Source organism: Sprattus sprattus, assembly GCF_963457725.1.
Source record: "Sprattus sprattus genome assembly, chromosome: 2".
Taxonomy (NCBI): Eukaryota; Metazoa; Chordata; class Actinopteri; order Clupeiformes; family Clupeidae; genus Sprattus; species Sprattus sprattus.
The window spans coordinates 26,151,309-26,178,442 of record NC_137921.1 but is presented as its reverse complement, the minus strand read 5'-3'; the positions used below and the strand labels follow the sequence as shown (position 1 = coordinate 26,178,442).

At 39.9% G+C, this 27,134-nt stretch overlaps 1 protein-coding gene across 1 annotated transcript in view; it reads left to right on the top strand.

Annotated features, from left to right (window-relative positions):
* Positions 1-27,134, top strand: part of tmem39a (transmembrane protein 39A) — a 118,717-nt gene that overhangs the window by 63,970 nt on the left and 27,613 nt on the right. Inside the window, exons 6-7 of the mRNA XM_080832039.1 lie at positions 6,315-6,651; positions 6,859-7,046. Coding sequence (XP_080688165.1) covers positions 6,315-6,651; positions 6,859-7,046 — 525 coding nt within the window. The remainder of the gene's footprint in view (positions 1-6,314; positions 6,652-6,858; positions 7,047-27,134) is intronic.

Sequence of the window (27,134 nt, the reverse complement as noted above, 5' to 3'; positions counted from 1 at the left end):
AAAGGTTATGATTGTGTATCTTTGGCCCAGTTTTGTAGTCATTTTGTGGCAGTTCTGTAACACTGTCCAGATTGTGTCATAGTCATGTGATGGAGAATTTATGATAGGCATCATTCCGGCGACTGTTTTTTGGTGATCTGATTTTGACACAAGGTGGTTGAAGCCACTCCAAGATGGAACAACCTGGTCATAGGTGTTCTGTAGTTTGCATATAATCCATGCAAGATCTTGGTTCTTTGATTGTTTAGTCAGTTTTGTGTCTGAATAATACATCTCAGGTGTAACTAATCCATGCAATTTGGGCGGGGGCTTCTGCGATTCCATGTTAGCATCCTAAGTATTTATTAATTATTATTTTTTAATGATAATGCTTGCATAGAAGTTGAATTATTTTGCACATTTGCCCAAAATTACAGTAGGTAACATGGAAGAAAATGGAAGCACTTTGGGGGAAAAATCCGCTTTTACCACTTTTAAGAATAGTGTTAAAATGGACAAAAAAAAACATTTTCTAAGCTGACAACCTGGCTAGAACACATGTTGAGGGGTTAAATATTGAAACTGGATAGGTTGTTTGCTTGTACCAAAAAGTGTCCGACAAAGTTTTAATATCAGTTTTGGCCCCCTGACTAAAATGTTTCCGAACTTTTTTTGAGGAGTTTATTCATTGCTAGGCGTCACCATGCCTATAGATCGGTTAGTGGATTAGAGTGTGCGGCTGCAAATTCAACAGCACAACGCTAAAGTGCGTGGCAATAGGGAGGTGGTAAAACGTCTGTTGTTGTCAAAGTTGTCAAGTCAACGGCGTGCGCCGTTTTTCTAGCCAATAATACTTGCGCAAAAGGATGTAAGTGAATGATTCAGAGCATGATGCATTTGAAATGGCATCAATTATGGTCTTGTGTCTTCATTCTTCTTAAAACAATTGTAGCTGAAAATAATCAGACAAATTACAACCAATAGCTTCAGTCATTGAGCGGAAAAAATTAGGCCCAATGATTGGCCCAGAATCTTTTATTTAGTTTTACAAATCAAGAGTAGGCCTGATTTGACTAATTGGCTTTGTATCCTTTCCTTCTGGCCTGGACTAGTCCATCAAAGACATGCTACCCACCAGCTTTCAAAGTACAATGCTGCCACTGGTGAATTTATCAATTTTATTCACATAATTATCCCTCCCGGCTATTTTGTGCTGTAGTTCACCAAAACACCCTGAAAAAACTTGAGTCTCACATACTTATGCCACCAACAGTACAAACGGGCCAATGGCAACCAAGCGCGCAGTCCTTCCTCCCTCACTTTAAAAACCACCAGCCGCCACTGATATGTGTATATATATATATATATACACACACACACACTACCGTTCAAAAGTTTCGGGTCACCTCGGAATTTCCTTATTTTTCAAAGAAAACCACTTTTTTTTTATTAATGAAGATAACATAAAATGAATCAGAAATACACTGTATACATTGTTCATGTGGTAAATTACTATTTTAGGTGGAAACGTCAGGTTTTTTAAGAGAACAGAGAACAGCCCAAACGGGCTCAAACCAGAGTAGAAAGAGAAGTGGGAGGCCCTGGTGCACAACTCAGCAAGAAGACAAGTTGATTAGAGTCTCTAGTTTGAGAAATAGACGCCTCACAGGTCCTCAACTGGCAGCTTCTTTAAATGGTACTTGCATAACGCCACTGTAAACGTCTACAGTGAAGAGGCGACTCCGGGATGCTGGCCTTCTAGGCATGGTGGCAAAGAAAAATCTGAGACTGGCCAATAAAAAGAAAAAGCTTGATATGGGCAAAAGAACACAGACATTGGACAGAGGAAGATTGGAAAAAAAGTGTTATGGACAGACGAATCAAAGTTTGAGGTGTTTGGATCACACAGAAGAACATTTGTGAGACGCAGAACAGGTGAAAATATGCTGGAAGAGTGCCTGATGCCATCTGTCAAGCATGGTGGAGGTAATGTGATGGTCTGGGGCTGCTTTGGTGCTGGTAAAGTGGGAGATTTGTACAAGGTATTTTAAATAAGGAAGGCTATCACTCCATTTTGCAATGCCATGCCATACCCTGTGGACAGTGCTTGATTGGAGCCAATTTCCTCCTACAACAGGACAATGGCCCAAAGCGCACCTCCAAATTATGCAAGAACTATTTAGGGAAAAAGCAGGCAGCTGGTATGCTGTCTGTAATGGAGTGGCCAGCGCAGTCACCAGATCTCAACCCCATTGAGCTGTTGTGGAAGCAGCTTGACCGTATGCAGTGGCGGTTCTACATGGAATTACGCCCCGAGCAAAAGGGACTTCATTATGCAATGAAAGGATATGTACAAAATGTAAAACTAGATATGATGGATGACGAGCTTAAATTGGAGGCGAGAATTTACAGATCACATTGCAACAAGGAGAATCAATCTCACTGTCATCACGATTGCAGATAACAACATCCCATACCAGCATTTTTCATGCACCGCAGGGAAAGATTACATTAATTTACCTTCAGTTAATTTAAAACTCATCTGGAGAGGCACTGAGATGTAGACCTACGTTTATTTACTAGCATTACCCTGTCCCTGACAGGACAGTGTCCTAGCGTAGCTGCTAGGTCAGTTATCTGACAGTGTCAAACATCGGCCATTCTGTTAAACAATCAAAATGCTAAGTTTAAGGCCAATTCGCCAATTCCCCTCACAGTGATATGAAAGATAGATAATAGAAAACCGCTTCGCGGCCCAGATGATTTGTATTTAATTTTTTTTAAGTGCTCGTGCCGCCCCCCACGTGTCGTGAAAAAGTGCCGCCCCGGGCGGCTGCCCGGGTCGCCCGTGCCTAAAACCGCCACTGACCGTATGGTACGCAAGAAGTGCCCATCAAGCCAATCCAACTTGTGGGAGGTGCTTCAGGAAGCGTGGGGTGAAATTTCTACAGATTACCTCAACAAATGAACAGCTAGACATAAGGATAGTTTTTCAATACAATATACAGAGCATACATTGGAAGGTCTGTGTATAATATTAAGGCCCAATCTCAATTCTTCCCCTTGCCCCTTATCTTCCCCCTTACCCTTGAAGTTGCGCGTTCATGTGAGAGCTAGTGGTGTTTCAATACCCAATTTTACCCAAGATTTAGGGCTATATGGTCCTTGGAGTCAAGATAATCCCAGACCTTACTTGCTCCTCCAAGCGCTATCCCAGAGCACACAGCGAAACCAGTCCGGGAATTTTCAAAAAAACATGGCTGCTTGAAGTGAGGAATATTTTACATGAATAAAGCTATCTACACAACTTTTTATATGTTTATAATGACTCGGTTTGATCTGAAATGTGCTACACGAACGATGCAGAGTATTGTAGGTCTTAACTGAAGCTTTCAAACAGTAGTTTTAGGTTACAGCTAACGCGTATGCCACCACTTCATTGGATTATATGGTAGCTTGCTAGCTAGATGCTACATCTTCAAGGATGGCGGCAGCAGCTCAGAGGGAGTCCCACAAATGTAAATCTTTTTGGCTTATAATTAATTTAAAAATGACAACAGTCTTGTCTCGTGCTCTATACAGTCGTATACATACAGTATATATTTGCAACCATGAGCGTTTTGGCGCTCTGGTGACGTAGCAGCCAGCTCGCGACGATGTATGATGATGTACCCGAAACCAAGTGACGTACCCGAAACCGAGTGGCGTCTCATTTCATAGGGGAAAGTTTTCAGCCCTTGGCCCTTACACTTGCAAGTGCTAGGGTTAAGACAAAGACAAAGACAAAGAAAAAGGGGCAAGGGGAAGAATCGAGATTAAGTCTCTAGCATTAACATTGAGCTTTCCACAGGCCTTTTAAGATGCTGCAACAAAGCGTAGAGTACAATTTTTGCCCAAATTCAAGCACCCCGAATACTATGATATACCCAAGCCACACCCTTGGAAGTCCATAATCTTCAAGTAATGGTATCAGATTTTAAGCCTAGGAGGTTTGAAGGAGCTAGCTTAAATACTTTTCTAGTAATATGAATTTGAAAAACAAAAACGCTGCTAAAAAAGCGTCTAAGGTACAGGCACCCCCTCCACCCTTAAACATCTTTTTGTGACAAAACTATTGGGTGAAGAGAGCTAATATCTGGGACTATACCTATTAAGAAGTGTATGAACAACCGATTTTTTTCAGCGCAATCTGAGACGGTCGAGTGGGGACATTTCCTTAAATTGTCCCGTTAGGTGTGGAATGACCCTACTTACAAAGACAAACCTCAAAAACACATAGGGCCTGATTTACTAACATGCGAGCGCTGCTTAATCTGCATTCGCAAATTAACGCACTGTGTTTTTGCGCATTTTCCGTGGTATTTATCAAACCACATCTGCGCTGGGCACTGTGTGCTTACTCCGCCCTTTAAAGGGCCTGATTTACTAACCTTGTTTTGCGAACGCAGCTTAAACTGCGCCTTTGCCAGGCGCACATTAACGCACGGTGTTTCCCCGTATTTTCCGTGATATTTATCAAGCCAGATCAGCGCTGGGCAATCATTATTTAGCGCACCGTTAAAAGACGGGAGAAATTGCCTGCAAGTTACTGCCCACCATGGAGATTCGAGGAAGAAAAAACTAAGGTTCAGCGGAGAGGAGATATATATATTGGTTCACGTTCGCTCAATCATTGAACCTGATTCAATGGGTTATATTGTTGTTTTGCCCGCCATCACCTACAGCGAGATGTTTAAAAGAACACGATTATAAATAATATGCTATTGGTGGCATTAATGCATAAACTGTCTATTATAACAATATAGGTGTGTACATGGCGAGATTAATACGTTCTGGGACATGGGATCACTACAATATATCCCCACTGAAACAAATACATTTACTAAGTAGCCAGGCCTCTCCAAAGTCAACGTTGCTCAATCATGAATAGATGGCACTATTCCGGAAGATAAAACTGTCATGGACAGACCACTACCACGTAAGTAATGGTCATGTTGGCATCACATATGACCTGGACTTTCATTGAATATGTGTGCTTTCTGTTTCGGTAAACGTGTTCGTGGATTGAAGGTGGGACTGTTTGCATGTGGGTGCAAGCAATGGTTCCAATTACGTTCGGAAAGTTTGCGATTTCAAAAAAAGTGTTTGATGTCTCTAATTTCAGCTATGGCAGTGGGGAAATGTATTGACCAGCGCACCGTAGCAATGCGTCGAGAAACTGGGTGAATATTTGGCTGAGTGAAGGCTGATATATACCAACTGCTGATGCTATAACTGTTTGAAATGATCCGATGCCAATATTTGTAATGTTGTCCTGAGTGTAACAACTGATGGAATGGAATGTGATCTCCGGTTGGAGGCTTCGATGTCTCTGATCTGGTTCAGACGTATTGCGTGGCTGGTTAATCTGTACCGTCTAATGATTTGTGGATCGCTTAACTGAAAAAGTGTAAATACGAGTTGAAAACAATATTTCTGTGCGCTGTCTCTGTCTAAATCTTCGCCTTGCTCTTATAACTGGTGCAATATCAACGTTTTCAGACTCAATGGAAATGCGCTTCCTAGTTAAGACGTGCTTTTAGGAGGCGGAGAATAATCCCGCAAATTGAGACGTGCGCTCGACAGGCAGTTTTAGTAAATACCACGCAATACATCATTAGGCGCACTTACCTTCTCTCCTCCCATTAAATTGCACTCCATGCCCACGTTCCACCCAGGTTTCCACCCACGTCTCCGTGCCCTCCCCTGTTCACACCCATAGACGTTAATATGCCCTGCGCCCCTTAGTAAATACCGTTTTATGTTTACGACCGCTATTTTACGCCAGAAATGGGCGCAATCCTGTTAGTAAATCAGTCCCATAGTGTCTTTGCTTGTTAAGATTTTGGACATGTTGATATTTTCGCCTTTTGAATTTATGCTACTCATCATAATAGACAAAAACTAGCCTACTTGGTTGCATTATGTAGACTCTGCTTTTTTTTATACCAGCCCAATGGAGGTATACATTTTGTTTAGAAAGGTTTTTAAACTATTTTAAATGGGCCTGTATAGTTGTATTTATGACTAAACAAGCTGAAAAATGGGCCTCATTTACAAGCATGTGAAGACCACCGCCATCCTGTGCCATATACTTTCCAGGAATTGCTGTTAATATATGTTGATTATTTTTGGGGAGCTCGGAAATAATTATAATATAAATTAATATAAAACTTAATATAACATATAATATAGATGGTAATTGATGCATAGTGGTTTATGTAGAAAAATTTAACTGAAATCATTGACTGTTAGACTGTTTTGTTTAACTAATTGGTTAGTTCATTTATTGGCAGGTTCGGCGTGTACGTTCCACTCTGCTGCTTCCACCAGGAAAGCCGGGGAGGTGGTGTGGCATCTCCAACTGACTGCAGCCTCTCTGAAAAGGAAAGTGTTGAGTGTGGGGCCCTGCTCAGGCCAAGAGACTTCATGTCACTCCTGCGGGAGAACCTGCGGGAGCAGTTTAGTAGCCCCACCCCTGTACCCACCCACAGTTGCCCGCACTCCCCTGAGCTCATCCGCACCGAGGTAGAAGAGCTGAAGACGAACTTCAACCGCCGCATCAAGGAGGTGCTCTTCAACTCGCTCTTCAGTGCCTACTATGTGGCCTTCCTACCCCTCTGCTTTGTCAAAGTGAGTTGGATGTAGTGGTGGGTGTTCTCATTTTACTGTGCACGGTCTTCCAATGTCTACTTCCTAGTTCTTTGCCTGTATGCACCCTCCTGACTCCTGCTCTCTCTTTGAAAGTGTCCCCAATACTATGACCCTCCTGACTCCTGCTCTGTCTTTGATAGTGTCCCCAGTCTATGACCCTCCTGACTCCTGCTCTCTCTTTGATAGAGTACCCAGTACTATGACATGCGCTGGTCATGTGAGCACCTCATCATGGTGTGGATCAATGCCTTTGTGATGCTGATGAGTCAGCTGTTACCACCAAGTTACTGTGACCTGCTGCATCGTTCGGCTGCACACCTGGGCCGATGGCAGCGTCTAGAGCATGGCTCCTTCAGCAACGCTCCTCAACACCTGTGAGTTCAGCATCTCTCGCACATCCACATTCTATCCCTTTGTCTTTGTAACTCCATTGAATGGAATCTACACTCATTTGGCGGGATCCAACATCCCCTGGCATGGGTCTTTCCAATTTGGCTAGCTTACTATTGTGCTTATAGCTGTGTGTCCCTCAAGACAATTTGCAAGGGTTCATACTAAACAAATGTATGTATGGTACAGCTTTTTTGTTAATACTCATTCAAGGTGTCCTTTCATACATTTCTCCTGCAACTGTTTTTCACACTCCAGAGTACTGATGAAATTTGATGGAACGCTGATGAAGTTGTTGTCCAGATCTTGTAGAATGTCTGTTGCACAACTGCCATTTAGACAGAATAATCTAAGACACAGCCCCACCTTAGCTCACCTCATACTCCTGGCCCCATGTCACTCCATACTCTCCCTCCCTCCCTCTCATTCTCACTCACTCTGAGTTCTCTATTAAGGTTATACTGGTGCAGTTCAACTGAAATGTTATGGCAATTGTGCATTTTCTAATAAAAACTTCTAATCAGGGCTGAAAACCCCACAAAATGGTTCTACAAGGACATCACGTAATAAGAATACATAACATAAGTATACATATAAACACTTTGTCACAAGTCAAAAGAATCAAGTTATCTTGGTTTATATTGGTGCTTAATTGTATTCACATTTGACTACGAAATTCTGTCCATGTTAATAATAATTGGTATTTGACAGAAATTCAATGGGGGAAAAAATGAACAATAATAACTGAATGCTAAACTAGATGGTGTTATTTAGTGCCCACAAGCCTGGTCATGATGTAATTCATCTAAGCTAGGGTGTAGATAGAACCATTATAGGTGTAGATCTCCACGGTTGATAGAGGCCCTCTACCAGAGACAGTGGAGCTCACTCCAGGACCTGAAGGAGGGTGGAGGGAGGGGAGCATACAACTGCACACCACCCGTAGACCTCCCATTCTAGAGGAATTGCCAACCATTTGGGTATAGAAGGCAAAAGTGCAAAATCTGTTAAAATTCAGTGAACTGAAACTGCTCTCAAAATCCATACAAATTGCCTGATGAGATTAGGAGGTCAAGGTGTCAAGGCCACATTTAATGCCATTCATTATAAATTATCTTAAATGCAGGTTGATGGTGGTTGTGCCTTTTGTGGCACACTATAAGCACACAATCAGGCATTTAATGATCAAACTTTGTGTGTGCAACTGACAGTTACAAGCAACGGAATTTGTAGATGAGCTGATGAAACGTTGTATGTAATAATGGAGCAGTTTAGCAAAACAATTGGGATTATTAAGGCTGTCACACATGGCAAGCAACAGTGATGAATCTAAAATCCAATTTTTCCGTTTACGGAGACACAGAAAGGCCCTCTCCAACATTGCAAACCCTCTCCGAGCACCTCTCCGTGGCCTGATGTGCACCTCCCCAATTTTGTAACTATCCGTCAATCCGTCAGTACATCCCTGTTTACCTTGTGGGTAGTAGTTTTCCAACACTAGATAGCTGGCTCAGACACCTCACAAAGTCCTTCAGAGGTATTTTTCGGTTACAATAACAGGGTTTTTACATTGCACAGTGTCTATTTCTCGGTAACTTTAAAAAAATCTAAGCAAATAAAAGTCAGACAAATAACCTTTATGTACAAATACGACCATCCGCCATCTTTTTTTGTTTTAAATCCCTTTCAACACCCACAATCTTCGGAGAACCATAAATGAAAAAGAGCCCGTTGAGGCAACTGCGTGACCGCGGAGTAAAAGAGACATAGAAGTATATTTCAGCCTTAAGGCAATGGTAAAATTCTGTGTGTTGCAGGTTGGTAACACTTGTTATTTTGACAATTTGAGTTTTATAATTTTATTTAATGGTGTAATTGAAATATTACTGGACCTTAGGCATATCAATACCTGGATGAGCAGTAATTGCTGAAATGGGTGAGTAGAAATCTTCAGTATGTTACATCTCAATCAGCCAATAGCCTACATAGATAAATGACAGCTAGTTATAGTACTAGATAGATTTTCATTTATAACGTATGTTTTCTTCTTCTTTGTTTTAAATATAATTACATTGCAAGACAGATGTGCAGAAAGACTGTTGCTACACCTACAAACATTATATCTCCTCACAAATGTACTTAACCACAAACGTAATACAAATCCGCACTTTTGTTTTTCCACTCAGTTCCTACAAACATAATAATTATTAGATTTGTACGAAGTTATGACGTTTTTTGAAAGGAAACATCAAATGTAATAAATCACTAATATAGTGAATGAGGTCACTCAGTTATAGCATGTTTGTCAAACATCCTCAACATCTAATGATATTTCCTTTCTTTGAACTCATTCATTTCCGATTGATTGTGTGTTGTGTGCTATGTCCAGATTATAGTTAGGTGTCAAGCAGCAAAGTTCAGAAATCACATATTGATATTGTCAGTTTTCAAATGTAATCACTACCTGATAACATTCTGGAGCGCAGCCAGAATGGACGAATGTCTGAATTCATTGTGTGGTTTAAAGTTAAAGTTAAAGTTTCCCCTGCCATGTATTGGCATTCTTCACCAGTCTGACTAGTGCTTGGTTTAAGGATGAACACACCCCAGTAGTCGACCCCCCCCTTCTCTCCTTCCCTCACTCCACCCTTTTCCATCCAGGAGGCTGAGGTGAGGAGGCTTTTCAAAAAACGAAATAAAAGGAAAGCAGCAGAGCCAAATCAGCTCTTCCCAGCTGTGTTGGCAACTGTGTGGATCAACTGGCCTCAGTTTTCAACACCTGCCTACAGCAGTGTACCGTCCCACAATGTTTTTAAAACAGCTCCCCAAGTCAACCAAAACGACATGCCTCAATGTCTTTGTGTTTGAGCGCTAAGTCCTTCCCTACCTGAAGTTCTGGGTATTAATTTCCACTGACGGACCCATGCCCCTTATCGGGCTAAGGCTAACAGATCCTTTGGGGATGCTATAAACCTGATTCCAGTTGCTGCAGAGTGAATTCAGTGAAGGGCAAACCAACATATATGAATTTATCCCAATTTATAGACTTCCGCTCAGCTTTCACTCGCACTCTTCACCAGGCTTCAATACATACACAGCTCTGTGTTACTATCTTAGAAACAGATTTCAATCTATTGAGGTTAACAATGCTACATCATACCTTGTTCCTCAGTACTGGTGCACCATGTCGCTGTTTGTTCTCTCCTCTGCTTTTCTCCATCTACCAATGAGTTCTAATCACACCACAAAATATTCAAGTACACAGACTACACCATTATCCTTGGATTTATCAAAAAACGTGATGAGACTCCACTGCCATCACTGCACGAAAAGCAAGATTATCGGGCCCGTACACGCTGTGATACAGCCGCGAATGATCGCCATTCCTGGTCGATCGCGGACATTCAGAATTTCCCGGAAACAGACCGGCGAGGGGAGGGGGGGCGATGTGTTTAGCATTCTCACCTCCCGCTGACAGAGGTGCGAAATGCTCTTATTAGCATATTGACTGTCAGCAGTCTAGCCACACACACCCTGCTGCAGCCATTGGTTGACAACGACAAGGAATTGAATTAAAACGTCTTGTGTCTATTCTGTCTATTGGTCAGCTTTCAACTGACAAAACGTATCCCTTCCCATTTACAGCTATTGCCCCATAAAAACAAAATTAATAATTTACTCGATAATAATTTAAATTATATTCTGTCTTTAGGGTTTTGCTCCGGGGTTATCACAATTTTTGATTTGCCTTTCGTTTTCAGAGTTTCAGAGTTCTGTCTTTAGGGTTTTGCTCCAGGTTTAACACAATTCTTGATTTCAATTTCGTTTTAGAGTTCGAGGATCGCAATGTACTTTCAAGGTTGTTCCACTCATATTCCTGAGCTTCCTCTCTGTAATGTTCTTGAGATTCACTTTTGGCATGTAATTATACAGAGTCGGACTTATTCTGATACTGAGGTAGTCATTTCGCAACTTGGGACATGTTTGCCACTCGTGAGTATCTAACCTGTGTCTTTCAGGAAGATTATGAAATCTTTCGTGAGCTTCGCGAGTTTCGAACCTGCGTTCTTCAGGTTCCCGGTGCTGTGCTCTCGCCACTGACCCACCGTGCTGGTTCAGAGCTTGGCTTGTCGGTGCGAGAATGTCACTGGTTTATCATTCCCCCCTCCTCTGGGGTATTTCTCTTCTGTTACTGGAGCTTCTGATCTAGTTATAGTTAGTTTAAGTGGGAATTTAGTTTAAGTGGGGGCTTTCACACCAATGTGGGCTTCTACGGCAATACACAGGGTCGAAGACTGTCGTAAATCCCGTGTCGTTTCAATCCAGGTCAATTCAATTAACATAACAAAACCTAGGCCTGGCCAAGGGGAAGGGGGGGGGGGGCCTTTCACACCAATGTGGGCTTCACAGGGTCGAAGACGGTCGTAAATCCCACATTTCATGCAGTGCATAAAACAATGGAAGTAGCTGTAGACAAGCACGTCCCCCCCAGATTTATAGTGACCCTGATCCATCCCCCCCCACTTTCCATACGTAAGGCGAAAAGCATCCGTTAATAACTGCACAGCTGATTAGGTGATGCTAGCGTGTGTAATGTTGGCCACACAAAGTACTACAACACTGTTGTAAATAAAATTAGTATTATGCTCATTTTAAGTCTTTTTAGAGCTGGTGTTTGTGCTTTTAGGCTTGGCGTTATCCTGGCTGTCATGGAGATGACATAAGTAGCCCCGTTCGTTTGGCTGCTTAAAATTTAAATGTTTGGCTCGCTCCCTTTCATTAATGGTGTGCCTCTGCCTGTAGTGGTAACCATAGTGATCATATGCCTCATGTGCCTCCTGCGTTGTGGCTGTGCAAGCAGGGCCCCCCAAGTATTATGATTTCTAATAACATAAGTTCACATTAAACATAATTTACAGCATATGCATTAATTACTTTTGCAAGTAAGCTGTGGTATAAGCGAGAAAATGCAATAAAGTACTGTGTGTATAAAAAAACAATCAAGTAAAGTACAGATACTCAGAAATAATACTTGAGTAAAGTAAGAAAGTATTTTTCTACTCAAGGACTAAAACACCCCTGTGGATAGGTATGGTTTGTGTTCTGCGGGGTGGGGGTAGGTGGGCACCAGAGTCACTGTTGGCCAGGGGCACCATGAAGTCTTAATACTGGCCTGTCTACCAGCTGAGCTGATGATTTTTCTGCCTAGGCTTAATGTATTTTGATTGGCTGGCTTTGATATTGAATATGCAGCGCGAGCGATCACGTCCATTCATTTATTCAGCCATGTTGCAAGACAATATTTCATTGCGACAGGCAGTTGACAAACGGTGTATTGTTTATCATCTATTTTACATATAATCATTATTATATAAATAATATACGTACAATTTGCAACAATGTGTATCAACAATATATCTGTCGGTCAGGGGTCAGCCACAGATGTACTTGCTAACTAAGTAACATTAGCAGAGGTACTAGCAAACTTACCAGTACTATGACATTTCAGTTTCACTAATCTGGGTTGCTACTTAGAGGTCGTTGGCAACTTAGCCTACTGGTATCTTTATTTAGGGAATATAACTGTCTTTACAACTTTGGTGCATCAATTATTTATTTAACAGTAATTGAGGACTAACACTGACACTAAATGAACAGGTTTACACAAATCAATCAGACTGTCTTGCTATGGTCCTTGTAGGGAGAGTGGAAAGGAAGGACAGGTGGAAGACGAGTGAAATAGAGCAGCAAAGGACGGTAGGAATTAGGGGTGGGAATCTCTTGGCACCTCACGATTCGATTCGAAATCGATTCAGAGGTCAACGATTCGATTTAAAATCGATTATCGATTATCGATTTAAAATCGATTTTGTAATTTAAAAAAAAAATTTTTTTTTTTTTTTTTTTTTTACACATCCATTTTATGTTGAAATGCAAGCTGCATCGACTATTACATTGCTCATAGAAAGTCAAAATTGTGACCATTAAAAGCTTTTACTCTAATAAAGCAAATAGCGAAGGTAATTCATCTGTTGATTTTCTTCAATTTAGACTCTGAGTTGCAAACTCAAATGATTCAATAGTCAAAATGCATCGATAATCGTTTTATCGGTTTCGAATTGATATTCGATAATCAATCGATAATTGCATTTCAACATGAAATGGATGTGTGAAAAAAACGATTATCAATTTTAAACCGATAAAACGATTATCAATCCATTTCGACTTTTAAAACATTTGAGTTTGCTACTTAGAGTCTTTGCTACACTTCCTACTTTGTGTTTGATAATTAAAGAAAATCAACAGATGAATTACCTTCTCTATTTTTTATGAGAGAAAAAGCTTTTCCTTGTCACAATTTTGACTTTCTATGAACAATCCAATAATCGATGCAGCTTGCATTTCAACATAAAATGGATGTGTAAAAAAAAAAAAAATTTTTTTTTTTTTTTTTTTTTTTTTTTTTTAAATTACAAAATCGATTATGAACTTTTCTGAATCGAGACAGAATCGTTTTAGAGAGAATCGATTAAAATCGAATAATCGATTTTTTCCCCCACCCCTAGTAGGAATAATAAAAAATAAATAAATAAATAAATAATACATTTTTCAAAAACCAAACAATGTAAGTGTTATATGCCCTGTTGACTTCCCCAGATGTGGCAGATATTCATTTTGTAATGTTGAGTAGCTGACAATAATAAGAAGGCTTTTGCACTTACCTGAAGTAGGCTAAATGTAAAATAACAAGCTTTTAAGGCTGTTATTAATATTATTATTAATGTTATTTTAGTAATCAACTTTTAACTCAAATGTTAAGATTTAAAATGTTAACATTTTCCTCCTTGCCTGCAGGCAATTCTTAATGACAGTGAGGCAGGCCCTAGTCAGTCAAGAGAGCTAGGGGGCAACCACAGCATAAAAAGACAGCATGAGGAAGGAGAGACAGAAGAAATACAGACAGAAGAAGCAGGGAGAGAACTAGGAGAGGACATGATAATGACATACACAAAGCCAAATCAACCTGACCCTATAGTTTTGCCAAAACAAGTGCTCAAAGAGCGGACACTGACATTCCAAAAAACATGGTATGAGCAGTATCCCTGGCTACATGTTAGTATGGGTACTGAGGGTGTTCTGTGTTCTCACTGCTCCAAATACTTTAAGACAGGGAAACCAGCACAAGCCAAAAGTATAGACCCAGCTTTTGTAAGTAGTGGATATCAAAACTGGAAAAAAGCTCCATGCATGAGAAATCAGATGGTCACAAACTGGCTGTTACAACTGCTGCCTATGAAACCAGGCCCGTTACTACACAGTTGAGCAGTGCAGTCAGTACACAGCAAGCAGAAAACAGAGCTTGCCTGTTAAAAATAATAGGAGCTGAGATGTTTCTGGCGAGGCTGGGATTGGCCTTCAGGGGGCATGAACATCATCAAGGTAACCTTGACCAGCTTTTAAAATACAAAGCTGAAGGTGATCAGTCTCTCACTAAGTGGTTATCTTCAAAGAGAGGCGTGCACACATCTTGGGACTGTCAAAATAAGCGGGTAAATTTGATGAGTTTGTCAATTATCAGAAAAATTGCAGATGAGATTCGGTCCTTACCAGTGTTGCAATATTCCATTATTATGGATGGAACAAGGGATGTCTCTGGTGTTGAGCAGGAGGCACTGTGCCTACGTTATGTTGACACTGATTTGTTGGTGCACGAAGACTTCATAGGGTTGTATGAAACATCTTCTACAAACCTTGCCAAGATCATTTTTGACGTTCTGTTGAGGCTGAATTTGCCAATATCAGGCCTACGAGGTCAGGCATATGATGGGGCTTCAAACATGGCTGGAAAGCACTCAGGTGCACAGGCTGTTATTCAGCGAGCACAGCCACTAGCACCATTTGTACACTGTGGAGCACACTGTGTCAATTTGGTAACACAACAAGCTTGCTCAGCCTCCAATGTTGTGCGAAATGCACTTGATTGGATACACGATATTGGCAAATTTTTTGGGCAGTCGGGCAAACTTAAAGACAAGTTTAAAGCCATTGTTGTAGCTGAAGGGGAAGGGCCAGCTGTGTCCATCAGGCCTTTATGTCCCACAAGGTGGACTGTGCGATCACCTGCTATCCGTGCTGTTCTCAGCCAATATGGGATGGTGTTAGATGCGCTAGATGAGATGGCTGCAAGTCATTCTGAGTCTGCAAGCCGGGCAGAGGGTTTTCGTGTTCGACTGCAACAGGGTAGTGTTGTACTGGGACTTCTGCTTGCGTTAGATGTTATCAGTGAACTAGAGCTTCTGAACATGTCTCTCCAAAAAAAACACCCAGACAATTGAGGGCATGCTGTCTGCAGTCTCCCTTGTCCAAGACAGCTTGAAATCAAAAAGAAACAGTGAAAACTTTGAGGCGAGCTTTAAGGAGGCAGAGGACAAGTGTGACAATCTGTCTCTAGGGCCCATTGTTCTGCCACGCACTCATAGGCCCCCTAAAAGATTTGCTGGTATGGGTCCTGCATACACACCTGGATCAGCTGTGGGTTTTTATAGACCAGAGTTCTACCGTGTCTTAGATACAGTAGATACACAACTCACTGAGAGGTTTAGGCAACCAGGCATAGAAACACTAAAAGAACTGGAAAATTCACTCCTGACTACCAACACAAACGATTCAACAGTTCGTAAATATCCAGAACTAAATGGGGAAGACTTGAGAGTCCAACTGGCCTTGTTTAAAAACAAATACAAGGTCAACACAACTGCAGATGCTGTGCATGCTTTCAAAAAAATGCTCCCCGAAGTCCGCGGCCTGTTTGATCAGGTGGAGACACTCGTAAGGTTGCTGATGGTGGTGCCCATATCATCTGCGGAGGCTAAGCGCAGTTTCAGTGCATTACGAAGATTAAAAACATGGTTGCGATCAACCATGACACAAAAAAGGCTCAATGGCATTGCTGTGTGCCATATTCACCAGGGCAGACTTGATAAACTGGACAGACAAGATATTGCCCAGCAATATATTCAGGGAAATGAAAGGAGGAGAGATGTTTTTGGGACATATTGAGTCTGAACATTTAAAAGCAACGATCAGGAGTACACAGTTCTCCTTTGCTCCTCTGAAATTTAAAGCAGCACAGCTTCTGTTTTTCACAGGTCTGACCAGTGCCCTTTTTAATTCCAGACTGTTAGAGACAGTGTAGAGGTTGTGCGTGGCTCTCTGACCCTGGAGGACCATCTATTGGCCATCCTTATGAAAATCAGATTAGGGCTCACTAATAAGGATATTGCGTACAGATTTAATGTTAACGAATGTGACATCTCCAAAATTTTAGAAGTTGGCTCCCTATAATGGCTCAGACTTTAAAACCTTTAATCAAGTGGCCAAGCAAGCATGCCATTTTAAAGAATATGCCAAAATGTTTTAAACCGAAATACAAGCGTTGCAGGTGCATTATTGACTGCACTGAATTTTTATTAACAGACCCACAAATCTAACAGCCAGAGCCCAAACATATTCAAATTATAAGAGCCACAACACAGTGAAATATTTGATTGGCATGTCACCTGCAGGAGCAATTACATTTCTATCCGCAGGTTGGGGTGGGCGAGTTTCTGATAAGCACCTTACAGCTGAATCTGGATTCTATGACCTTCTTGAAGTAAATGACGAGATACTAGCAGATCGTGGTTTTACCATAAGAGATGAGCTAGCTGTGCGTGGTGCTACCCTGAGGATCCCCCACTTTACCAAAGGAAGAAAGCAGCTGTCTGCTCAAGAAGTAGAATCATCTAGGCGTTTGTCCAATGTTAGAATACATATTGAAAGAGTTATTGGTAGATGGAAAACCTTCAAAATTTTGACCACTGTTATTCCACTCTCACAGGTGGACCTGTTGGATGACTTTGTAATTGTGTGTGCAGCATTGACAAACATTTGCAAATGTATAGTCCCTAGAACATAAATACTTAATGTATAGCAAATGTACAGTGTATAGTAGATATATAGTCAGAACATAAGTACTAAATGCAGTGTTTCCCCTACAATGATGTTAGGGTGGCGCACCGCCCGCCCCCCTGGAAGCTCAAGATAATTGTGATTTAAAAAAAAACAAATATACATATATATATATATAATTATTTTTTTTATTTTTTTATATAAATATAGCGCCAGATCACAAAATAAGTAATTTAAGGTTACCTTTACCATAAAACATGTAAAATTATACTTATTTTTTTAGTAAAACTGCTTATCCTAACCCCTAATCCTGAAGTATAATTGTTGCATACTGTTACTGTTAGATGTTATATTGACTGCTGTCATTAAAAGAAACACATGCACATCATAATTAATTTAAGTGTTTGTGTCCGCCGCCGCGGCGCATCGCCCCATTTTTTAATAAATGTATAGTCCCTAGAATGTAAATACTTCCAAGAGTCAAGGATACATTAAAATCTTTTTATTAAACGGGAACAGTTTCAATAAATTATGTGTTTCAAAGTGTATCATTTTTAGTTTATTTGTTACACTGCTCACAATGCCATTCTTTAACTTTTATTTTTATTTTTGCACATTCGTAGTGGAAATGCTTATTGCACTTTGCACAGGTGGTGATCTTTCCAAACTCTTCTTCCACAGTGCGAGCAGACCGCAGGTGCTTGCTGTTTCGGGTCCATGCTGCGTGTTAAGAGCTCTGGCAGAATACTTTCTCTGAAGAACTGTTTAGCAATAGGGAGAACTGTGTTCAGCATTTCTTCATCTCTGGCTACACGAGTGATGATTAGATCCTGCTGTGTCCACAACACAAAGTCGCAGTACTGGACACCACATACAAACATGTGAAGCTGAACTTGATGGTAGTATTGATGGTTGTTCTTAAGATGGAATGATTTGTCCAAGCAAAAATCTGTGTCCTCACTGCTCCCTGTCAGACCATCACGGTACTTGTATGGGCATTTTATTTCTACAGTTCCTCTACCACAGCAGCTACAGTTTGCCACTCCATCTGGTGATGCCCCAAGATGCGGATTGTCAGGATGAACAAAAAGACCACAGAGTGCCACATTGAAGTGTTGATGTTGTACTTCCATTGCCGCAGTGTAACATATTCTGGCAGTGTGCTCATGTTCTCTACCCCACTGTATTGCAGGTATACCAGACAACTCTCTGTTGTTGTAGTGCATTATCAGTTTGACTACATTTTGTTTTGCTGTCTCAGCTCTAACAGAGCATACGCGATGTAGGGTAGTGCTAGTTATACGTCCTACTCTGTGGGCTTGCCAAGCCTGAGATTGGGCCTGATTTTTAGTTACTAATTCGAGGTTCACACACTTCTCTTTTGACAATTTCTTCCTCAGTCTGGAGAATGTCTCCTCACTCTTCTCCTGTAATTTGGCAGAGGAGAGGCCTCTCATACTCTCATCAAACAGAGCTGCCAGTGGCTCCAGAGGGTCTTCATTCTCTTTCTCAGAGTCTGATGCAGTGTCTGTGTCACTGCAGTCCAGACTACTGAGCACAGCTGCCTTGGGTTAAAATAAATCATACCTTTGACATTGACCTTTCGGTATTTTTTTCTGGCTGGTTGCAGTAAGCCACTGTCCGTCCACTTTGGCCTTCTGACACAGATTTCACTCAATCTGGCAGCCTTCACTTCTCTTCTAGATGTGAGAAGCCACTGGTTTGTCCCTGATGTACACGCCTGTTTTCTTCCCTTGTCTTGGACTAGGCAGCACCTGAGTCTTAAGAGCCACGAAGTTTTACGTGTTGCAATCATGTAACAGTATGTCCTGAACATGCTTATCTGTAACATAACTGTAGGCATCGAGTGTCGTGTATGATTTCAGACTCTCCCGAGAATAGAGACTTGGTGTCTCGATCAGGTATGAATGGATGTCCGGCCACTGAAGTCTGGGCCATTTTTTCTCGTCATTTATCCACTCACCTGCACCTAACGAGTATGGGTCATTAAGACGTGTCCCATTCACTAATGTTAATTTAGCGTTATAACTTATTTTATCACTCGGTGATAAACTGTTGTAGTACGCTGACAACATTGCTATAGAGGGATTATATGATATAGTTAACATCTCAACAAGATAACCACAGAGAGAAAAACCATGACAACCTGTCAAAAACCGTTTAAAGGGACAGCTCTTTCTGCAGCCTCGTTGCGCGCGCATCCCCATTGTTGATAAACAAATAATCCCCCTATAGAAATAGAACCTGGTATAATACTACCTTACATTAGACATATTAAAAGAAAAAGAAAAAGAATTGCGGTAATGTTGCAAGTTAAGCACTAGTCGAGGTGCCAGTTGGGACAGGAGGTGCTCTCTGAAGAGTTGGGTCTTCAAGAGATTCTTAAAGGTAGATAGGGACGCACCTGTTCTGGTAGTGCTAGGCAGTTAATTCCACCAACGTGGAACTACAAATAAGAATAGTCTGGACTGCCACGCTGGCACAGACGGCAGTGCCAGACGACGCTCACTAGAAGAGCGCAGCATCCTGGGTGTAACATTTGCCCTTACAAGAGCATTTAGGTAGGACATATATATTACACAAAATAACGAATTGAGTTGGAATCATTTGCTGACAGCTTGGTCCCCCCCAGTTTAAAAATCCTATCTGCGCCCCTGACTGTAGACCTCAGGACGAGGACAAACATATCTTTGACCAACCCATAAACCTGATGGTCTCCTTAAAAGTTGAATGTCACTTAAGCCTCCGACCTTCTCCTAGGCAACTCTCTGTATATAAAGTGCACTGGGCAGCTAAAACAACCAGTTAGTACGTTTACATGATGGCATAAACCCGATTTCGGCTAAAGCCTGCCTTCTCTATCCATGGGGGGTTAACGCTTTATCTCACGGTACATGGCTGTGACAAATCCAGATCTTGGCTGCGTCAGTTCAAATCAAATGTGGAATGTTTACAAGCGGGCATCTGCTACCGTTGATATACAGTAAATACGTTGTGAAATGAAACAAAAACACATGATCATGGTTAAAGTTGTATTAGTATTGATTGATTCACATCGATATGAATGGATGACATGACTAACAAGTGGTGAAAAAGTAATATGAAAATATTTGTTCTGTGAATTAGCACGTTCTGTCCAAAACAGTCGCAGTCAAAGTTTTTCTAATGTCAACACATTGGTATAGGCTACCACATAACTATCATCTGAAATATCCCGGTATGTCGCAACAAACCTTTGATCTAAACAGAATATTCAGTATGGAAAGGGAATAGATCAGAGCAGTATCTTTTATCGCATTTACATTTCGTTCCAGTATTTAAAAGTGAATGAGATGTGGGAGCACAAGAACAGTGAGCGTCTATCATTTCATAGACATATATGATGCATGTATATATGTCTATGGACGGGATCTCAACCATGCGCAAAATACGTCATCTCCAGTTGTTATCTAGTTTCAAAAGTTACAAGTGCGCGTTGTCCGATATACAACCAAATCCGATCACTTATCTGGGGGTGTAAATCTGATTTCAGTGGGACACAGCAAATCTAGATTTGGGGAGTTACATGAAATGGATCTTTGCCCGAAATCTGGACACATGTAACCGCACTGACTGACTCCTCACATTCAGCCCACCACCTCTTTCAGCTTCGTTCCTCTGGAAGGTGCTACATATTAACCAAAACAACTCCATTCAACAATAGGGTTGGGTACCGAGTACCTACCCGGACCGAAATGCGAGGCAGATTTCGGTGCTTCCTTTCGGTGCCTGAGCCGATTGAAATAAAAAATAATAAAAACAAACGTACGTAAAATGTTGTCTTATAAACAGGATTATTTGGGCTGCAACATGAAACACGGAGGCTGGTTCCAAAACAGTACAGAACTAGCGATAGCTAACGAGCAATAACGTTAGTGGCGTAGATCTGTCGGAGTACGATCTGTATGAATACTTTTTTGGATGCTAGGAAGATTTCGTTGGGCACATATAAAACTGCCCCATCTCCCAATGTAAACTTTGGTATATGTCGCCCATGCTCATTGGTGACTACATAGCAACAGTCTTATGACAGCGAAGAGCAGGCAGCATTTCACAGAGCAAGCACAAACAGAGCTAGCCATCAATTTAACAGAGAAAATGCCGGAAGGTAAACGGTCAAAAGTGTTGCCGTATTTTGCACAAAAAGATTCAAACAACGCGACGTGCAGCAAATGCAACAATAACATTGCATGTAAAGGTGGGAGAGAAGGCAAGAGTCAAAGGCAGATCGGCAACCGCAGACTGAAGACTAAACGGAGACGCCAGCAACCCTTAACCTAGTCTCTTAAAGGGGCAGTACAAATTCATGTACCCAGTGGGTTCAAATAACAAGATTAAGTGAAAGAAGATAGAAAAGAAGAAAGGTATAAACAAATCAGAAAATGGTGAAATTTTATTAAATAAATGCAAACAAAATAATAAATGTTTGACTCAGAAGGCAAATATGCTCATATTTATGCAAAAGAATTACTGAAGTTTGAAGCTGTAGTGTGTGTGTGTATTTATTTATATTTATTTAAGTGGTAACGCTTCCTTTTACAGTCCCCTAATAACCAAGTAATTACCAGGTAAATACCTGGTAATAAGATGTATTAACTAGGTAATAACCATTTAATTAAATACAAATACCAGGTAATTACCAAGTACATACCAGGTTATTACCAGGTAATTACCCAGTGTTTACAAGATATTTCCCTGACTGCTTCCAGGCATTTACCCAATAATCACTGGTAGATACGCAGTAATTGTATATTGAAGATTTTAAACCTGGTAGTTAAAAATATTTACCTTTTATTTATCTGGTAAATACCAACAAGTTACCTGGCATTTACCCATTATTTACTTGGTAGATATCCTGCAATTGAATATTGTAGACTATAGACCCACTGAATGTGTCCATATGTGACTTTGTTAGGGTGATAATAACATAAATATTTACGTGGTAATTACCAGGTATTTACTGAAAATAATCACACACTTACCTGCTAACTACCACTTATTTACGTGGTAGTTACCTAATATTTATATACCAACTAGTTATCTAGTATTTACTAGAAAAATACTTAAAACTACCAGGTATTTATCCAGGAATTATAGATGATGTATTACCAGCCAACCTGTGCTGTAAGTGACAGTGAGGGTATAACTTCCAACTATTTACAAAGTAATTACTTTCTAATTACCCAGTAGTTACAATTTACATTATCAGGTAAAACCTTGTGATTTACCCTGTAAGGAAGGTGGAACTGTACTGTAAAAGGAAGTGTGGCTTGTTTCAATGATATTACCATGTAATTTCCTGGTAACTATAGATTATAATCCTCTACCACCCATCAGGGTTTGTAGTTTTGAACATGGTACCTGGCAAGAACTCCCATTTCTCCCTGATAATTATCAGGTAAATATCGGGGTGATATCAGAGTTTTACAGTGTTGTTACCCTGTAAGGAAGGTGGAAATGTACTGTAAAAGGAAGCGTGGCTTGTTTCAATGATATTACCATGTAATTTCCTGGTAACTATAGATTATAATCCTCTACCACCCATCAGGGTTTGTAGTTTTGAACATGGTACCTGGCAAGAACTCCCATTTCTCCCTGATAATTATCAGGTAAATATCGGGGTGATATCAGAGTTTTACAGTGTTGTTACCCTGTAAGGAAGATGGAACTGTACTGTAAAAGGAAGCGTGGTTTGATTCAATGATATTACCATGTACTTTGCTTTACGTAAAGATACAATGCATTTTGCTACACTCCTTCACACAACCTGTGACAAAAATGCAGAAACAGGTGAACTGTCAAAGAGACTTATTTTTATCTTCTTAATCTGCAAAACCTGACGAGAGTAACTTCAATACTCAATACATAAAGTGCAAAACAGTGGCATAGCTTTCTAGTGTACTTTTTTTGCAAAACAAGTGGGACATGTAAATAAAAAGTGCAAAAGTGCAAATGGAACCTAACACCAAATGGAATCTAACATCAAAAAAAGTGTCAGGGTCAGAATAGGTAGAAATAACAGTTATTGAACATGATTGGTTATTGAATTGATTGAATATCCGGGTCACGGCACCATTGTAACGGGCTCTTCTGCGTTGTGTTCTAGTTGTCTCCTTTGCTGAACAATAAACAGCCACGAAATGATCTTTTTGGAATTTATTCCTGCACACGTCAACACACACGAGGCAGTCATGAACATGCAGTCATTCCATACACTGGACATTAGCCTGCTGTCTTCAGTTCAGAAACCGCAAACTCATTCATCTTACAACAATGAACGTCATGTGAAAGCACATAAAATATAGCATCATCACTTTACACATTCTAACAACAATAGAGGAAACTATACATGACAATTAACATACACTGAATCCAACATACCTGCACACGTCAACACACAAGAGACAGTCATGAACATGCAGTCATTCCATACACTGGACATTAGCCTGCTAGCAAAGGAAAACATATGCTAGAGACCTCATGGTATGATACAAAACGGAATATATATATTTAATATCACAATATCAGTATGGTAAATTGCATGTTAACTATTCTCTAGTATTAACCCCCTTATGTCAACTCATAATAAACCAACAAATATTAGATATAATGTTAAGTTTGTCTGACATGGGAACAAGCATACCTGTCTTCAGTTCAGAAACCGCAAACTGAAGACTATACTAAACTAATTATCTTAAAGGGGCAGTATAGTTTTACGTACTCAGTGTGTATTGTCAACCTTTAATATGTACAAGATAGAAAATAAAAGCATAATTAAATCAGAATATGGTTACATTTCATTAACTAAATGCAAACAAAATAATACACTTTAAACTTCGTTACATACATAGGGTTATTGAAATACTGTTACTGTTCTGACTCCTGACAGTGAGTTTTCCCCTAGTGGTGGTTTGAATTACTGCAGCTTTATTAATTCAGCTTTAATTGCCAGAAACTTCCAGTGTTTGTTTGAGTTTACATGTGCTCCTCCACAAAGAGTTGTTAGCTGAGCTTGGAGTGGAACCAACAGCAAGTTTTGAATGTAACCGTTTATTTTAGGTGCTATATATCCTTGTGATGTTTTAGGTGATGCTCAGGACACTTATTTTAAGTTGTAAAATGTGTTTATGCTAACCGCGATGCTAATCATTAGCATGCTAGTCAAATAGCTATGTTTGAGTCCATTGTCATGGCTTATAGCCTCAGTCATGCTACAATTTATGTGTGAACAGTATTAACATTTAGTGACATTATGTTACTTATCTGTGTGGACATAGGCTACTGTAAGAAAGATAATTAAGTTAACAAGTTTAGATAACAGTGAGTAATACTTACCTGATTTAAAACCTGAAAAGGAAGAGAAATGTGAAAGGAATGTAGACATTGCTGTGGCAAGTATTTTATTTTAGTTGTGACATTGTGTATACTGTGTATTCATTGTGTTGCAGTTTTACAAAAAGCAGAAATACTAAGTACCAGAAGATTTCAGTAAACAGTCAACCTGGAATCAAGCCTACTGAGTCGTTTCTTGTTAGCTATCTGTCTACAATACAGCTCACGTATCCTCAGGACAGAATAGTTACATACGGTTATTGAATTGATTCCATTTGCACTTTTTATTTACATTTCCCACTTGTTTTGCAATAAAAGTACACTAGAAAGCTATGCCACTGTGTTGCACTTTATGTATTGAGTATTGAATTTACTCTCGTCAAGTTTTGCAGATTAAGAAGATGAAAATTAGTCTCTTTGACAGTTCACCTGTTTCTGCATTTTTGTCACAGGTTTTGTGAAGGAGTGTAACAAAATGCATTGTATCCTTATGTAAAGGAAAGTACATGGTTATATCATTGAAACAAACCACGCTTCCTTTTACAGTACAGTTCCACCTTCCTTACAGGGTAACGACACTGTGAAACTCTGATATCACCCCGATATTTACCTGATAATTATCATGGAGATATGGGAGTGCTTGCCAGGTACCATGTTCAAAACTACACACCCTGATGGGTGGTAGAGGATTATAATCTATAGTTACCAGGAAATGACATGGTAATATCATTGAAACAAGCCACGCTTCCTTTTACAGTACAGTTCCACCTTCCTTACAGGGTAACGACACTGTGAAACTCTGATATCACCCCGATATTTACCTGATAATTATCATGGAGATATGGGAGTGCTTGCCAGGTACCATGTTCAAAACTACACACCCTGATGGGTGGTGTAGGATTATAATCTATAGTTACCAGGAAATGACATGGTAATATCATTGAAACAAGCCACACTTCCTTTTACAGTACAGTTCCACCTTCCTTACAGGGTAATTCACAAGGTTTTACCTGATAATGTAAATTGTAACTACTGGGTAATTAGAAAGTAATTACTTTGTAAATAGTTGGAAGTTATACCCACACTGTCACTTACAACACAGGTTGGCTGGTAATACATCATCTATAATTCCTGGATAAATACCTGGTAGTTTTCAGTATATTTTTAGTAAATACTAGATAACTAGTTGGTATTTACCAGGTAAATATCAGGCAACTACCATGTAAATAAGTGGTAGTTATCAGGTAAATACCACGTAAATAAGTGGTATTTACCAGGTAAATATTAGGTAACTACCACGTAAATAAGTGGTAGTTAGCAGGTAAGTGTGTGATCATTTTCAGTATATACCTGGTAATTACCAGGTAAATAGCTATGTTATTATCACCCTAACAAAGTCACATATAGACACATTCAGTGGGTTTATAGTCTACAATATGCAATAGCAGGATATCTACCAAGTAATGAAAGGGTAAATACCAGGTAACTTGTTGGTATTTACCAGATAAATAAAAGGTAAATATTTTTAACTACCGGGTTTAAAATCTACAATATACAATTACTGCGTATCTACCAGGTAATTATTGGGTAAATGCCTGGTAGTAGTCAGGAAAATATATTGTAAACACTGGGTAATTACCTGGTAATAACCTGGTATGTACTTGGTAATTACCTGGTATTTGTATTTAATTAAATGGTTATTACCTAGTAAATACATCTTATTACCAGGTATTTACCTGGTAATTACTTGGTTATTAGGGGACTGTAAAAGGAAGCGTTACCATTTAAGTATACTGTAAACTGTTTTTAACAGCAAATATATTGTTCACAGTTTGAAGCTGTAGTTTGAAGCCAAGTGTTTTGTATATATTTATAGTATACCTTAAACAGTTAATATATTGTTCAATTTGAAAAAAAGAATTTTCCTTTGCAATAACAAAGCCTTTCTTTAATTTAATCAATCTTCGTTTTGTGCTATTTAAAAAAAAAAAAAAAAAGGATCGGTTCAGGCACCGGTATCGTTTTAAAAGTATCGGTTAAGCAAATACTTGTTTCTCTCTTTTTTTGCACTGGAACTGAGGTACCGTCTAGTGCCAAAACAATTACCACCAATAAAATGATCTATTGGGGAATTCATCACTAAAGGGCTTGAATGGACAGACTTCCACCAGCATAAGGGAGTTCAGCCTGACTAGTATTGGATAGGTTGGCAGTATAAGATTTTCTTATTACCAGTATTGGATAATTATTTTGACCTTGTCTTACATCTACAACGTGTGCCGGAGCGCCTTTGTATAATATATTTTTTTTTGTCAAAAGGAAATGTTAAATAACACCTTTGCGTCCAACGGTAGGCTTTCAACAGGCCACAATCATAAGTGCATCTCTGTTGTCCTCTACCTACTTATTTTAACCATTAAGCTTTCATAGTGATGTAAAACTTGACAGCTGGTACATTTTCATAAAGCAAATTGCATTCTATCTCCTCTATAATGGGGTCAATTAAATGCTGTGGAACACATATTTGAAATGACAAACTATTCCAAAAATATTTATTTTGAAAATGCAAAGATAGTAAGATGAAAGGCAAATTTGATGTTATCTTAATCCTTGTGTTCCTTTTCTTTAGAGGTGTATCTCCTTGAAAAAGCTACCACACATTAATACACATACATAATAAACAGATGAACCAACCACACAGATATATTCCTCTCAATTTTTCTAGTTCT